At 33.0% G+C, this 15,586-nt stretch overlaps 1 protein-coding gene across 1 annotated transcript; it reads right to left on the bottom strand.

Moving 5' to 3' along the window:
* Positions 1–4,010: 4,010 nt before the first annotated feature.
* Positions 4,011–7,555, bottom strand: LOC107470993 (pentatricopeptide repeat-containing protein At1g18485). Its single transcript, XM_016090432.3, has one exon. The coding sequence runs from the start codon at positions 7,477–7,479 to the stop codon at positions 4,609–4,611; it is 2,871 nt and encodes a 956-aa protein (XP_015945918.1). The 5' UTR covers positions 7,480–7,555; the 3' UTR covers positions 4,011–4,608.
* Positions 7,556–15,586: the final 8,031 nt, after the last annotated feature.

Raw genomic sequence — 15,586 nt, 5'->3', positions numbered from 1 at the left:
ATTGTTAAATTCTCATTTTCATTTAATGCAATTTGATGTTTTATGTTTGATTGTTGTTTAATTGAGTTGTTATTATTGCTTTCTTGCATTTTGTAGTTATAGACTTTACTAATTCTTACAATTTAGAGTAAATAACCATTTCTGACCATGAAAGATTTGGACACTGACAAAATTGACCATGAAAAGTTGAAACTAAAGTTATACCCATATAAGATAAGTTTTGTTCGACACAAATAACCAATTATTAAATTTTTGTTCATAATTCCGTAAATACCCCTAACTTTTTATCTTCTTTTATCTCTACACCCAATCTTTAACCCTAACAATTTAATTCCATTCTCTTCTCCTCTATTTCTACCCTCCAACCTTCTCTGCCGTCACAATCTCTTTCCACCACCACTATCGCCTCCAGCCCCCTTTCTCTCACCATCGTGTTCTTTCTCTCTCTGTCTCGGACAACACTCTCTCTATCTTGAAGGGCATCAACAACTACAACACAGAAACACAGAACCCTCTTCCCTCTCTCCCTCTTCACACAAAAATCTCACATACAAATCACATACATGGTATGCAAAGTCACTTCTTTTTTCTCTCTAGTAATATTTTCTCCAATAAAATATGCCACATTTTCTTCTTCTTCAGGGTTCTAGGTTGTGGAGCTCTAAAAAATTAATGCTCCACTTCACATACCCTTCTCTTCTCACCATTTTCATATATCTCATAATTCAAACCCCCAATTTACCATTAAAGGATCAATCTTTTCTGTTTTTTGGTATGTTTACTTCCCCCTTTTTTATACCTATATGTTATTCGCTTATTCCTCTTTGAATTTTGAGTATATATGTTTTCGTCTCTTTTTAGATTTTTACAAAAAAGGAATTTTTTTTCAATTTAGCTTGTGTTTGGATTTTGAAACTTTTTCAATTTAGTTTGTGAGGGCTGAGGAAGGTCTTCAATAGTGTAGAAGAGGTGGTTGAAGAAGAGGGGTGAGGAAGGAAATAGAGTGGTGGTGGTGTTGGAGTTGGTGATGGTTAAAGGAAAAATGAGGTGAGGAGGATGGAGAGAATGGTGGTAGTGGAATGGGGTTGTGAGGACGGAGAAAGTTGGAGGGTAGAGGCAGAGGAGGGAGGAGGAGGGAGCTGGATTAAATTGTTAGGGTTAGAGATTGGGTGCAGAGATAAAAGAAGATAAAAAGTTAGGGTATTTATGGAATTATGAACACAAATTTAATAATTGGGTATTTTTGTCGAACAAATCTTATATGGGTATAACTTTAGTTTTAATTTTTCATGGTCAGTTTTGTCAGAGTCCAAATCTTTCATGGTCAGAAATGGTTATTTACTCTACAATTTAAGATTTTTTCTTTTATACTTTCTAAGTGTTTGATGAAATGTCTCACCTAGTTATAGAGTAGAATTTTACATTCTTGACTTGGGATTGAGGACTTGGGTGACATTGAGTCATTGATGTCTAATATTGATTGGTGATATAGGGTTGTTAATTAATTTTGTTTCCACTAATGCTAGTCTTTCACTAAGCCTAATTAGTGAGTTAGTTAGGATTTGTGGATTAAGATCAATTATGCCTATTTGACTTTCTTTCGATGGTTAGAGGTTGATTAAGTGGGATTAACTCTTCATAATCGTCATGTTTGTGGTCAATGATAAGGATAGTGATCCTTGACTTTTAACCCTTGCCAAAATCCTTTTCGCTTGAATTCTTTTCCTTTGTTTTAATTGCTCTTAGTTTAATTTCTCTTACCGTTTAGATATTGCTTGCATTTAAATTTCTTACTATTTATATTTCTTGCTATTTACATTTCTTACTACTTGTGATCAATTCCCTCTCTCGTAGCCAATGATATGCACACTCGACTGCAATTCCGTGGAAGAACGACTCGAGAATAAACTTACGGTTATTGATTTAAATTTGTGATATTTTTATTAAATTTTGATAGGGTTATTTTCCGATTTAGAACTATATCTACAACGAATCTTGAGTTTTATAAACTTGAGAATTTTTAAACCGACATCTAGCCCGCATAAGAGGACCATACATTTGTCTAGCTCCACTATGTCTCAAAACCACCGACAGTTAGACAACAACCTCATTTACAGTGTCATCAAGCCCCTCATACAGTCCAACCCATCTGTATCTATTCTTATCCTACAAAGTGCAGTTAAATAGAATTATCATTTTAAATAACATTATATAAATAACTTTATTCATTTACTATGAAATAAAAGAAAACTTTTTAACCTCTTCGAGCTCAATTGATCTAACCAAAAACACTAGCGAAAAAATCTCCCCTCAAAGTGGTCTTTATTCTTATGGGTCATACTTATCAACCTACCACCATGTGCAACAATAACAAGTTATATATAACTTTATGCAAAAATAGTATTAACTACTAAGAAAGACAACGTGAGAAGCTAATAAATGTATATCTTACGGCCAATGAAAAGGTCGGTATTTGCTTGTCAGATGGGCACTATGCTGAAAAATGATAGTATATCATGACATCAGTAGTGACATGCATCCTGCAATGTCTGTGGTGAATCGATGTGTTGCAAAGCACAATGAGTAATATATCTATGCAAGCATAGCGGATCCCCAAGACAAACTGTGATACTGATCAAAGTCGGCCAACAAAAAAAGCCAAAGGAGGCCTAGCACTATAGAAGCTCCTCTACTCAGTTCTACGTCAGGTGCTAGTACCATATCTAAAAGTCTTTCAAAGATCCACCCACTAGCTCTCAATTGGTACGTAATCCAAGGCGGTACGCCACATCCTGTAGGGTGATAGTCCACTCACCCCAAGATAGATAGAAGGGATGGGTTTCCGGACGCCAGTGCTCTATGAATGCAGAAATCAGAGTATTGTCAAAACCAACCTCCCTCTTAAGGAAAAATGGCATCCGGTAGTACAAGCCTACAAGAGTGTGACTAACTCGCCTAAAAAGTAGGAGACAAGACCTCAATTAAAATAAAAACATAAATTAATCAATGACATTTAAAAATTGATTTTTTTATATAGTAACATTTACCATTAAAATGACATTCATAAAATTTAATAACAAATTTAATTTTTAAAATTTTAAAATAGTAAATTTAATTTCTAAAAATAGGTAAAAAGAAGTACAAAACTAAACTATGAAATAAAATTTCACCCTAAATTTATTTTTTTTCTTTACAAAATTCTAATATTCAATAAAACACGTTCCTAAAAATAGGTACCAACAACTAGCAAAAACTAAACCAGCATCTAACCAAAATTATATTCTTAACACAATAGCTATTCTAATCATACATTTTATAATAAAACCAATCTCACTATCCTAAATATATGCTTCTTCATTAAAGGAACAAAAGAACAACACTAACCTCGAAGTCGATCGCTCCTCACGTTCAGTCTATGATATCATTCGAACGTGCATCTGCACGTGCCATAGTATTCAACTAACTCAAATATCTCAAGAAAAGGTGAAAAAGTAGGAAAAATGACAAAAGGTGAAAAAGTAGGGAAAATGACAAATGATCCTCACTTTGAACGAGTTATATATATATATAGGTCCCATTGGAACATATTTCGTTTACTGATTTAATTATTAACATATTTTATTTACAATGTACACGAGATATGTTCCGTGCCTTAACACACGTGCACACGTAATACGTTCATAGATGTATGTGTCTTATCTCGTTTATAGTGTAAAACGATATAAAAGAGATACATTATAAACGAGATAAGTAAGGTGAATTGTGTCCAAATTATCTATACCTGCAAATTAAACATTTAAAATGTTATTTTTAAAAAATCATGTAATTTTACCAATAACACTTTTTTTTATAAATTATGTATGATACAAAATATTTTAAAAAAATTATACATTATTAAACCTTTCTCATATCTGTATCTCCATTATGTACAGACTACAGAGTACATATATAAATCTGGTAACTGGTAACCCTTTTTGGTGTTTACAATATCAAAATGCATAAGAGCCCCATTTTCTTGGTTAAACAGTTATATAGCTTGTGACGGTGATTCTTCTGTTTTACTTTGTTATTTTGTTGTGACCAAAACTTTATACCCTTGATGCATTCATCTCATCTGAAATTCTTCCCCTTCCTTTCTTTTTGAAAATTTATAGGTAGTAAGAGAAAAATAATGAATCATTAATGAAGTAATGGGTCATCTTTTTTTATATTATAGGGACATAACTTAAACGTCACTTTCTCAACAGAGACTTCGCATAAATAAGTTTATGGCTACATCTGTGGCTAAGAAGCTGATATTAATAGAAATCTAAACTTGACATGGTTGAGTGGGATTTTCAATTGAGATGATCAATTCCTAACGTAGAAGAGTACCTCAACAAGAGAAAATGGAGGCCAAAGCTCGATCAACACTCTTCTCCAAAGATTCCCCTTAAATGCCAAAGATTTGGAGAGGATAGGGGCTAACTTAAAAATAAGAACTTCAGTAGTTGTACAGTGTATAGATGTGGAATATATACAGAATCAGCACCAAGAAATCCAGTCATATTTTTTGCAGTTCTTCACTCAACCAAATTAATGACTTAAAAACCCAATTTAGGCCTTCAACTACCAATAATCTCCACAGGAACAAAGTCCACTTTTAAAATGATGAAAGCGCTTATTGTCCCTAACAATAATCTCCCTTTCAACAACCTTGGATACTAATTTTATTGCATTGTGACAATCTACGCAAATGCGAAGATTTTTACAAACCCTCAGCGTTGTACCTTCAGCTGTATGTAACAAACCAAATGAAATTGCTAGCTTCTCACTATGGCTCTTAAGAATTTTAATCTTTTCCTTTTCTTCCAGTTCATGAAGCACACAACTTGTGTCGGGTTTATATCCAATTTTGCTTATTTTTTTCTCCAATTTAACCCAAGTCTTTTGAACTTGTTTTGATTCTAAAAAGCCTCCATCACCAACAAGAAATCTATAAACCTTTCCTCCGATTTCAATCCAACTGCAGCCTGCATCTTTCTGAAGGCCAATCTCCTTCATCTTCCGCCGCACCTGTCTCATGTCGTCCCATTTTCCTAGCCCAGCATATAAGTTCGATAGCAGTACATAATTCTCAGCTTTTTCTGGCCCCAACTCTAATAACTTTTTGGAAGCTTTCTCCCCTATATCCAAATCACGATAATTCCTACAGGAACTAAGTAATGAACTCCATATCCCCGAATCTGGTTCATATGGCAGCTCGTTTACAAGTTTTAGAGCTTCGCTGAGTTGTCCTGCCCGACCAAGCATGTCCACCACACATGAATAATGCTCTAATTTTGGCTTTATGCCATGCAAACTCTGCATCTGATCAAGATATTTTAACCCTTCTGTCACCATGCCAGTATGGTTACAGGCCATCAGAACTCCCATAAATGTATAAGAATCTGGTCTGCAGCCCGAGCTTTGCATTAGTTCAAAAAGTTCTAATGCCTTCAGTCCATTCCCATTAACTCCATGTCCTGCAATTATAACATTCCAACATGCTTCATCTTTCTCAATTACCCTCTCAAAAATGTTTTGAGATTGTTCCATGCATCCACATTTTGCATACATGTCTATCAGTGAACAAGTTACAAAGGTATCCTCTGTAAGATGAGCTTTCAGTGCAAAGGAATGGACTTCTTTTCCCAGCCGCAAGGCTGAAACTTGTGAACAAGCATCCATAACACCCATTAAGGCAATCTCTTGAGTGTGAGTTCCACTTGAAAGCATTTGCCGGAATGTATCAAGGGCCTCACAAGGAAGTCCATTCTGTGAAAAGCCAGTAATCATTGTATTCCAGCACACTGAACTTTTGTTTTCCATCTTATCGAAAAGGAGTTTTGCTGGCAACATTTCTCCACAGTTAATATAAAGCGACAGCAACGATATCCCAATAAACTCATCCGATTCTAAACCATTTCGCAACATGAAATTATGAATCTCCTTGCCAGAGCGTAGGAGTTTGAGTTGGGCACAAGCGAGTAGAATGGCCCCAATTGTAAACCAATCAGGATCCAACCCAGAATCCGTCATCACAAGGTACAAGTCTAAAGCCTTTTCAGGAAATCCATTTTGCGCAAGGGCGCCAATCAATGCATTCCAAGAGCTCACAGTTTTCCCCACCATTCCATTAAACACACGCTCAGCACAATCCATTGAACCACACTTTGGGTACGCAGCAACAAAAGCATTGGCTACTAATTCATCATTCTGAAGCCCACGCCTAAGGGCATAACCGTGAATCTCTTTCAAGCTTAACAAGTGAATCTTCTCTAAACAAGCTGGCAGAACATTCAACACTGTCACCTCGTTTACCAATATTTTCTCTTCCATGGTCATCTTCCGTAGCAGCTCAAATGTTCCGTGAGAATCACCAGCCTTGGAGTACCCTCTAATCATAGAATTCCACGACACAACATTCTTGTCACTGATCAAATCAAACACAACTCGCGCCTCACACAAGTAACCACATTTCGAATACATATCCATAAGTGAATTACTAACCTTCAAGTCACCACAAAGCCCCAGTTTCAAAGCCAAACCATGAAGCAGCATCCCCAATTTCACTTCACCCATTGCAGCAACCACAGGAACCATTGTGACCACAGTAACAACATCAGGTACCGAACCTTCATCACCACCACCATTCAACAAAAGCCCCTTAAACAGACCACAAATCTCATCAAAAAGCCCGTTCTCCGAGCACACGAGCATAATTGAGTTCCAGGAAACCAAGTTTCTCCAAGCCATTTTCTCAAACACCTTGAACGCACTCTCAACAAACCCACACTTCCCATACATAGCAATAAGCGCATTCCCCACAAACGAATCAGAGCACAGTCCCAGCTTCAACGCAAGCGCGTGAAGCGCTTCCCCGAGTTCCACCTCCGTGAGCCCGGCGCAGGCCTTGACAGCACACGGCAGCGTGAAATTGTCCGGCAGAAGCCCTGCGACGGAGACCAATTCAACGAAGAGCAAAATGGCGTCGCGGTAGAGCGCGTTGCGCGCGTAGCCGCTGAGAAGCGCGTTGTAGAGGAATAGGTCCTTCTTGTTGGGAAAATTCTGGAACACTGAACGTGATTCGGAGGGTGAGGCGCATGCGGCGTACATGGTGATTAAGCGGGTAGTGAGAACAACGTCGTTGCGGAGGTGAGGGGAAGCGGAGATGAGTGAATGAAGGGTCCGGCCAAGTTGGATGTTTTTGTGGAGGATGCATTGCTGGAGCAGCGCTGTAATGGATTGTGACGTTGAAACGGCGTCGTTGTAGTTGGAGTTGGAGTTGGAGTGGAGAGAGGTCACGGCGTCGTTAAAATTGCCGGCGAGGCGGAGATTGTGGTTTTGGTGGATTGAGGGAGTGAGGGATGATTTTGGGATTTGAGTGGATGCGTCAAGAGTGCGGCGGTTATGGAGGTGATGGGATGAGAGTGGTAGTTGTGGCGCCAAACAACCCATTGTTAACAACGCTCAACACTCAACAGGAAAGGATAGGCTTGGGTTTCAGTCGTTACTCGTTAGTCGTTACTGCGCTTGCATTCTGACAACAAAATCGTAAAGAAAACAAAAATGCGAAAATTCGCGATTACATTAAATTCACCCACTAGAATCAAAATTCATATTAAAATATGAAATATACACTAAAAAAAATTAAAGTATATATATATTTAATTTTGTCCAAAATTTTTTTGATTTACATCAAATATTTTTTCGGATACTAAATTTTCAAAAAATTTAAGACCAATATAGCAATAATGCATAAAAAATATACTTGATTTGCTTGTATTAAGGGGTTATTTTTATGAAATTGTTGTTAAATTGATCTTAATTTTTTTTCAAAAATTAGCCATCAAATGTATATTTGATGCAAATAAAAAAATTTTGAAACAAAATTGAAACAAAATAAAATTTAAAGATATTTTTAAAACTTTTATTAAACTTCAAAAACAAAAAATATATTTTATCCTAATATAAAAGAGTACTTTTGAACTACCTATTATCTATTGCCGTATATAAAGAATGAAAAAGTGAAGGGTGCATTTAATTTTTGTTTTTATTTTTTATTTTTATTTTTAGTATTTTCTGTTTTTCAAATTTTATAAAAAAAATAAGAAATAAAAATAAAAAATAAAATTTTATTATTTTTATTTTTTTATAAAATTTTAAAAATAAAAAATATTAAAAATAAAAATACAAACTAAAGTCACCTTAAGATTCTAAGATTGATATCTCATTGACTAATATTTTGTGGTCTTTTCTCATTTTTCGGTCTTTTTGATAAAATAAGTTTCACTCTTAACATTTTATGAAATTTAAAAAAGTTGTTATTTTTACTAATTTAAATTAATTAGTATTTCATATATTAATAATAATGTAAATAACAAAATTAATAGAAATGTTGGTATTTTTTGAAATTTTTTTAAATAAATAATTTTATTTATTTATCAAAATAAATAATTTATAATATTTTTACGAAAATCCATCACATACATTTATTTCATTTACCGTGTAAATGAAATAATAATGCACGTATTTTGTTTACACGGTAAATAAAATAAGGCTAAAAAATAAGCGACGTGTATATTTCATTTACAGTGGAAGTGAAAAACGTACATTATTATTTTATTTACATTGTGTAAACAAAATAAGTATATTATTATAAAAAAAATTTACGATTAAAATAATATTAATTTAATTTTTATTTTTAAATTAATCTAATTTTTAAAAGTTATATCTTAAAACTATTTTAAATACGTAGGATAAGATATAACTTTTAAAAATTAGATTAATATAAAAATAAAAATTAAATTGATATTATTTTAGTTGTAATTTCTTTTATAATAATACACTTATTTCGTTTGCAGTGTAAACGAAATAATAATGCATGTATTTCGTTCACACTATAAACGAAATATACACGTCACCTATTTGCTGCCTTATTTCATTTACACTTTACAGTATAACAAAATACGTACATTATTATTTCGTTTACATTATAAACGAAATAAAAGATGTGATGGACTTTTATAAAAATGCTATAAATTATTTATTTGTTAAATAAAATATTTATTTTATTTATTGAAAAAAATCCTATTTTTCGATCCATTTGTTTCTTATAAGAATTTTGTAAGTTAAGAATTTAAAAATAAAATTTTTTTATGAAAGATAATTTTTAAAAAAATTTTAATTACAACAAAGATATACATTTTATTGAATAGTATCATTTTTTTATAACCAACAAAAAACACTAACAAGTCTTCTAATCCTTTTTTTAAACTAATTTACATTAATTAGTATTTCATATATTAACAACAATGTAAATAAAAGAAATATTAATAGATATATTGTGTTATAAAATAAATAAATAAAGAAGAGAAAACAAATATAATTAAAGAAGTGTAAATAGAAGACCATAGTATTAATATTCACCAATACTATTATCTCAGTATAATAGAAATGATTCATATATTTACTAATATTATATATATTGCAACTTAAATCCACTGATAAGTAGAGAAAAGAGAGAGAGTTTACATATATTATTATAGTGTAGATATAAGAGATATAGAGAAGTATTATTATTGATTGTGTGTACGTATGTAAAATTATACTTCACTATTTATAGAGGTAAAATGTTTACTTTTTTAAACCTCTTTAATATAATTCAGTTTTGAGAATGTGAGTCGCCTATAATAAATGAGCATCCACATCATCATCTTTATCACAACACTCTCCTTTGGATGACCATTTAGGATTATGCCTCGTTAAAACTAATGTTTTGAAAATCGAATCCGACTGACTAGTTCGACCGGATTAACCAGAAACCAGTTCTCTGGCCGGTTCAACTGATGTAAAAAATTGTTTGGCAAAAAAATCGGTGAAAAACCGGTCGAATCGACTGTTAACCGATAAATCGGTCGATTTTTTAAGGGATTTCCAGAAATTAAATAAAAAAAACCCCATATAAAACCTACCCAGCTACCCCCTCTCTCTCAGAAAAAAACCCTAATACCCCCCTCTCTCTCTCCCATTGAGTTCCAGCGCCGCCACCACCAATAGTAGCGTCACCTTCTCAGCTTCTTTGTCCTCGTGGTGTAGTCAAGCTCGCCTCTGTCCTCGTCGTCATTGACCGCCCCTCTTCTCCTCCTGGATCCCTTCTCCTCGCATCACCAAGTATGCTCGGAGCTATTGTTGGTGTTGCTGTCTCTGTCCTCGTCATGTCATTAAGCCACTTCTGTCCTTGTCGTCGTCGGCCTCCCTGAACTCGTCTCTGTCCTCGTCGTCTTTGCCCGTTTTTTTCTTCAATCCCTTTCTCTATCAAGCTCACGACGAAGTTTGAACGTTATTTTTTGCTGTCGTGGACTCTTCGCCATCTCATTCTACCACCGTAGAAAATTACACAGTTTGATTATGTTGTTCTTTCTCTTTTTCGAGTTCTTCGATAGTTCAATTTATTTTTTTTATTTTGTTAATTATAACGATTATAATTTGCTATTTTTATATTTTGGATTCTAATGGTTGGATAGATTAAATTCTGATTGTTGTAATTGTCAAAAAAAATTCAATTAGATTAACTATTTAATTCTGTTGATTAACTGAAGAAAATCTAGTTGCTGCTTCTTTTGTTATTCTTTTGTTTTATTACTTCTGGAGTATTTTTGTTAATGGTTGCTGGTACTTTGTTAAATTTTTTAGAATAATTTTGTTAATTTTAAAAAACTAAATTATACATTGATGCCAATAACTATAACGAGCTTTTTTTTTTTGAGATAATGTACTTCATAAGAATTTCTAAAAAATTTGAAGGTATATTTTTTATGGATGAAGTTTTATTTTGTTATATGTAATTTATATTGCATATGATTCCTATGTTTATTTAGTTGAAAATTTATTGAATTTAAATATTAATAATTATATATTAATTTTTTATAATTTTATTTTATATTTAACTAAACTAGTTGAACTCCAATTGAACCACAGTTAGACCACTGAACTATTGAATAAGAATGTCAGTTCATTGACCGGTTCGGTTCTCGCAACCTTGGTTAAAATCTTACTAAAGAAAAACCTAATGAAAAAAACTTTAGTGAAAGGAAAAGAGTACAATATCTTTTGTGATGGGACTGTCTCATTGTCAGAAAAAACTAAATGGAAAAAAAATCTGATCAAGGGAAAAAAAGTACAGTCTCCCCCTTTTATCGACATTATTTAATATCTCAAAATCGGCGCATCCCAATTTGATATACTAATCTTTCAAAGGACCATTTTGGAAGTGACTTTGTAAATAAATTTGTTAGATTATCGCTTGAGCGGATCTGTTGGACATCAATTATTCCTTGATTTTGAAGATCTTGAGTGAAGAAGAATTTGGGAGAAATATGCTTCTTTCTATCACCTTTGATGTATCCACCCTTAAGTTGAGCAATGCATGCTGTATTATCTTCAAATAGAATAGTTGGAGCTATCTTATGATCAATCAGTCCACATGATGACAGAATATATTGGATCAAACTCTTAAGCTAAAAATACTCGCGACTAGTTTCATGTATCGCTATTATTCCAGCTTGATTAGAGGATGTTGCTGCAATCATCTGTTTTGTGGACCTCCATGATATAGCTGTACCACCATTTGTGAATAGGTATCCTATTAGAGATCTTTCTTTGTGTGGATCAGACAAGTATTCAGCATCTGAATAGCCAACTAGTTGTGAGTTGGATCCATATGGATAAAACAATCCCATATCAACCGTTCCATGAAGATATTGAAAGATTTATTTGATTCCATTCCAATATCTTCTGGTTGGAGAGAAACTATACCTTGCTAGTAAATTCATAGCAAATGATATATCGGGTCGTGTATTATTAGCAAGATACATTAGTGCCCCAGTGGCACTGAGATATGGTACTTCAAGATCAAATATATCTTCATTTTCTTCTTTAGGACGGAATTGATCTTTTTTCACATCCAAAGACCTTACGATCATTGGGGTACTGGATGTGACTTATCCATATAAAATCTCTTCAAGATATTTTCTGTGTATGTTGTTTGATGAATAAAGATACCATTTTTTGTATGCTTGATCTGCAGGCCGAGACAAAATTTAGTCTTTCCAAGATTTTTTTTATCTCAAACTCTTCTTTTATAACTTTTATAATTGTTTGAATCTCTTCAAGAGTTCCAATGATATTTAAATTATTAACGTACATAACAATTATAATGAATTTAGATGCAGATTTCTTTATGAAAACACATGGGTAGATATCATCATTCTTAAATCCGTTTTGGTTAGATACTCAGTAAGACTATTATACCACATTTGTCCAGATTGCTTTAGACCATATAAAGATCTTTGCAATTTTATTGAGTATAAACCCTGCGAATATTCATTGGATGGTTTATATATCTTTAGTCCTCTAAGGACTTTCATATATATATATATATGATGATCTAATGATCTGTATAAATAGGTTGTTACCATGTCCATTAGACGCATATGTAGTTTATGATATGCGGATAAACTGACCAAATAATGCAATGTTATTGCATCTATTACAAGAGAATATGTTTCTTCATAACCTATACCAGGCCTTTGTGAAAAACTTTGTGCCACAAGTCGAGCTTTGTAATGTACAACTTCATTTTTTCATTTTCTCACAAATATCAATCTGTATCCAACAGGTTTTACATCTTCTGATGCACGGACTACAGGTCCAAAGACTTCACATTTTGTAAGTTAGTCTAACTCAGCCTTCACAGCTTCTTCCCATTTCAGCCAATCATTCCTTTGTCGACATTCTTCGACTATTCTTGACTCAAGATCCTTACTTTCATGCATGATGTGTAATGCCACATTATATGCAAATATTTTATTGACAATTATTTTATTTCAGTTCTATTTTTCTCCTTTAAAGATATAATTTATCAAAATCTCATTATTTTCACAATTTTCAGTATTTTTAGGTACCTGAACGTCTTCTGGCGTCAAAACTATATCAGAATTTTGGACAATTGCAGGTGCCTTTGCTATGTTTTTATCCTTTTCAACAGAAATAGTATTTACCTCTTTTCTTTTTCGAGAATTTTTTTCTTTAGAATAGACAAGTCTACCACGCTTTTGACGTGAATTTGTTTTGGTTGCCATTTGTCTGACTGGGATATCAATTCGGATTGGAGCATTTTCAACTAGTGTATATGATTTAGTAATCCTTTTCATATGAGAAAATGCATCAAGCAATTCATTTGCAATTCTTGCAAATGTATAATCTTTTGAACTTCTAGTTCACATTGCTCTGATCGAGGATCTAAATGCATCAAGGATGATGCATTCCAATAAGTTCCTTTTCAAGACGCTTATTCTCTCCCCCTAATGTTAGAAATTTTGATTCATAAAAATGACAATCTGTAAATTGAGTTTTAAACACATCTCCTGTTTGTATCTTAAGATACCTCACTATAGAGGGAGAATTATATCCCACATAAATTTCTAATTTTCTTTGGAATCCCATTTTGGTGCAAGAAGGTGGGGCATTTGGAACATATATGGCACACCCGAATATCCTCAAATAAAAAATATTTGGCTGCTGACAAAAGCTAATTACAGAGGAGAGAATTGATGGTAACTTGTTGACCTCAATCGAATAAGTGCTGCAGTATGTAACATGGCATGCCCCCAAGCAGAGGTTGAAAGATTTGTTCTCATAAGTAAGGGTCTAGCAATCAATTGGAGGTGTTTAATAAGTGATTCTGCTAACCCATTTCGTGTATGAACATGAACTACTAGATGCTCAACGCTTATTCCATTAGCCATACAATAAGCATCAAAGGCATGGGAATTGAATTCACTAGCATTATCAAGATGAATTGCTTTGATTGGATTTTCTGAAAACTGTGCTTTTAGTCGAATAATTTGAGCAAGTAATCTCGCAAATGCCAGGTTGCGAGAAGACAATAAGCACACATGTGACCATCTCGAAGATGCGTCTATTAGGACCATAAAATTTCTAAAAGATCCACATAGTGGATGAATAGGTCCACATATATAGCCTTGAATCCTTTCTAGAATTTCATGGGATTCAAATCCAATCTTTACTGGTGATGGCCTTAAAATTAGTTTTCCTTGAGAACATGTAGCATAACAAAATTCACTAGATTTAAGAATATTCTGGTTCTTTAGTGAATGTCCATGGGAGTTTTTAATAATTCTCCGTATCATTGTTGTTTTAGGATGACCCAATCGATCATGCCAAATTATAAGTTTATTTGGGCTAGTAAACTTCTGATTTATAATGGCATGTGATTCAATTACACTAATTTTAGTATAATATAACTCAGATGAAAGTGAGGGTAACTTTTCTAATATAACTTTTTTATTTGAAACATGAGTTGTGATATATAAGTACTCATGATTTTTCTCATTCATTGCTTCAATATGATATCCATTTCGGTGAATATCTCTAAAACTCAACAAGTTCCTTAGAGACTTGGTAGACAATAGTGTTTTATTTATTACGAATTTTGTTCCTCCAAAAAATAAAAATATAGCTCTTCCAGAGCCTTCTATCACATTGCCCGAGTCAATAATAGTATTAACATATTTTTTTTGGTACAGAATGAGTAAAATATATATTACTTTTGAGAATGGTATGTGAACTTGCACTATTCACAAGGCAAACATCTTTATTATATATCCTTGCTATTTTTTTCAGAGACAAATAATAATAATAACATGAGTAACAGTATATGTGCAGTAAAATTGTATTCCTAATTGGAATTATTTTTTCTAAGATGTACTGTACATAAAACAATGTCATATACTAAAATTTCATTATTATTATTATTATTATTATTATTATTATTATTATTATTATTGGAATAAAACTTAACAAGAAATTTTTTTATATTATTTATTTACTTAAATACTTAACGAACCTAAATATTATATTTTTCCGTCATTGATCAAATGGCTAATATTTCCTTCAAGATCCTCAAAGAAATCAGATATTTCATAATGAGTGGTATAATTTTCATCATCATTTGAAATAAAATTTGTCTCCTTTTCTTCGTCATCCTTTTTCAAAAATGCTTGATAAAGATCAACTAAGTGTCTTGGGGTCTGACAGGTATGCGACTAATGGCACTTTCCACTACAACGAAAATATTTATCCTCTATTGATTTATTTTGCCCATTATTTCTTTCTTTATCCCACTTCTGGTGAGATCTTTTCTTGTGAATATAATTTTTTTCCTTCCATAATTTTTTTTGTTACCAAAACCTTGCGATTTTCCTCTTCTGGGGTTATGATTTGTCGCACTCGCTTGAGAAAATGCGGCAGCGCCAGTTGGGCGCACTTCATGATTTCTTAAAAGCAATTTATTGTTACGTTCAACAGCAAGAAGGCAAAAAATTAACTCATAATATTTTTTAAATTTTTTTTCTCGATACTGCTGCTGTAAGAGCACATTCAAGGCATGGAAGGTTGAAAATTTTTTCTATAACATGTCATTTTCAGTTATCTTTTCCCCACATAATTTTATTCGTGAGGTAATTCAGAACATTGCTAAATT

This window comes from Arachis duranensis, chromosome 10, assembly GCF_000817695.3.
Source record: "Arachis duranensis cultivar V14167 chromosome 10, aradu.V14167.gnm2.J7QH, whole genome shotgun sequence".
Taxonomy (NCBI): domain Eukaryota; kingdom Viridiplantae; phylum Streptophyta; class Magnoliopsida; order Fabales; family Fabaceae; genus Arachis; species Arachis duranensis.
This window is presented reverse-complemented; position numbering and strand designations above follow the sequence as displayed.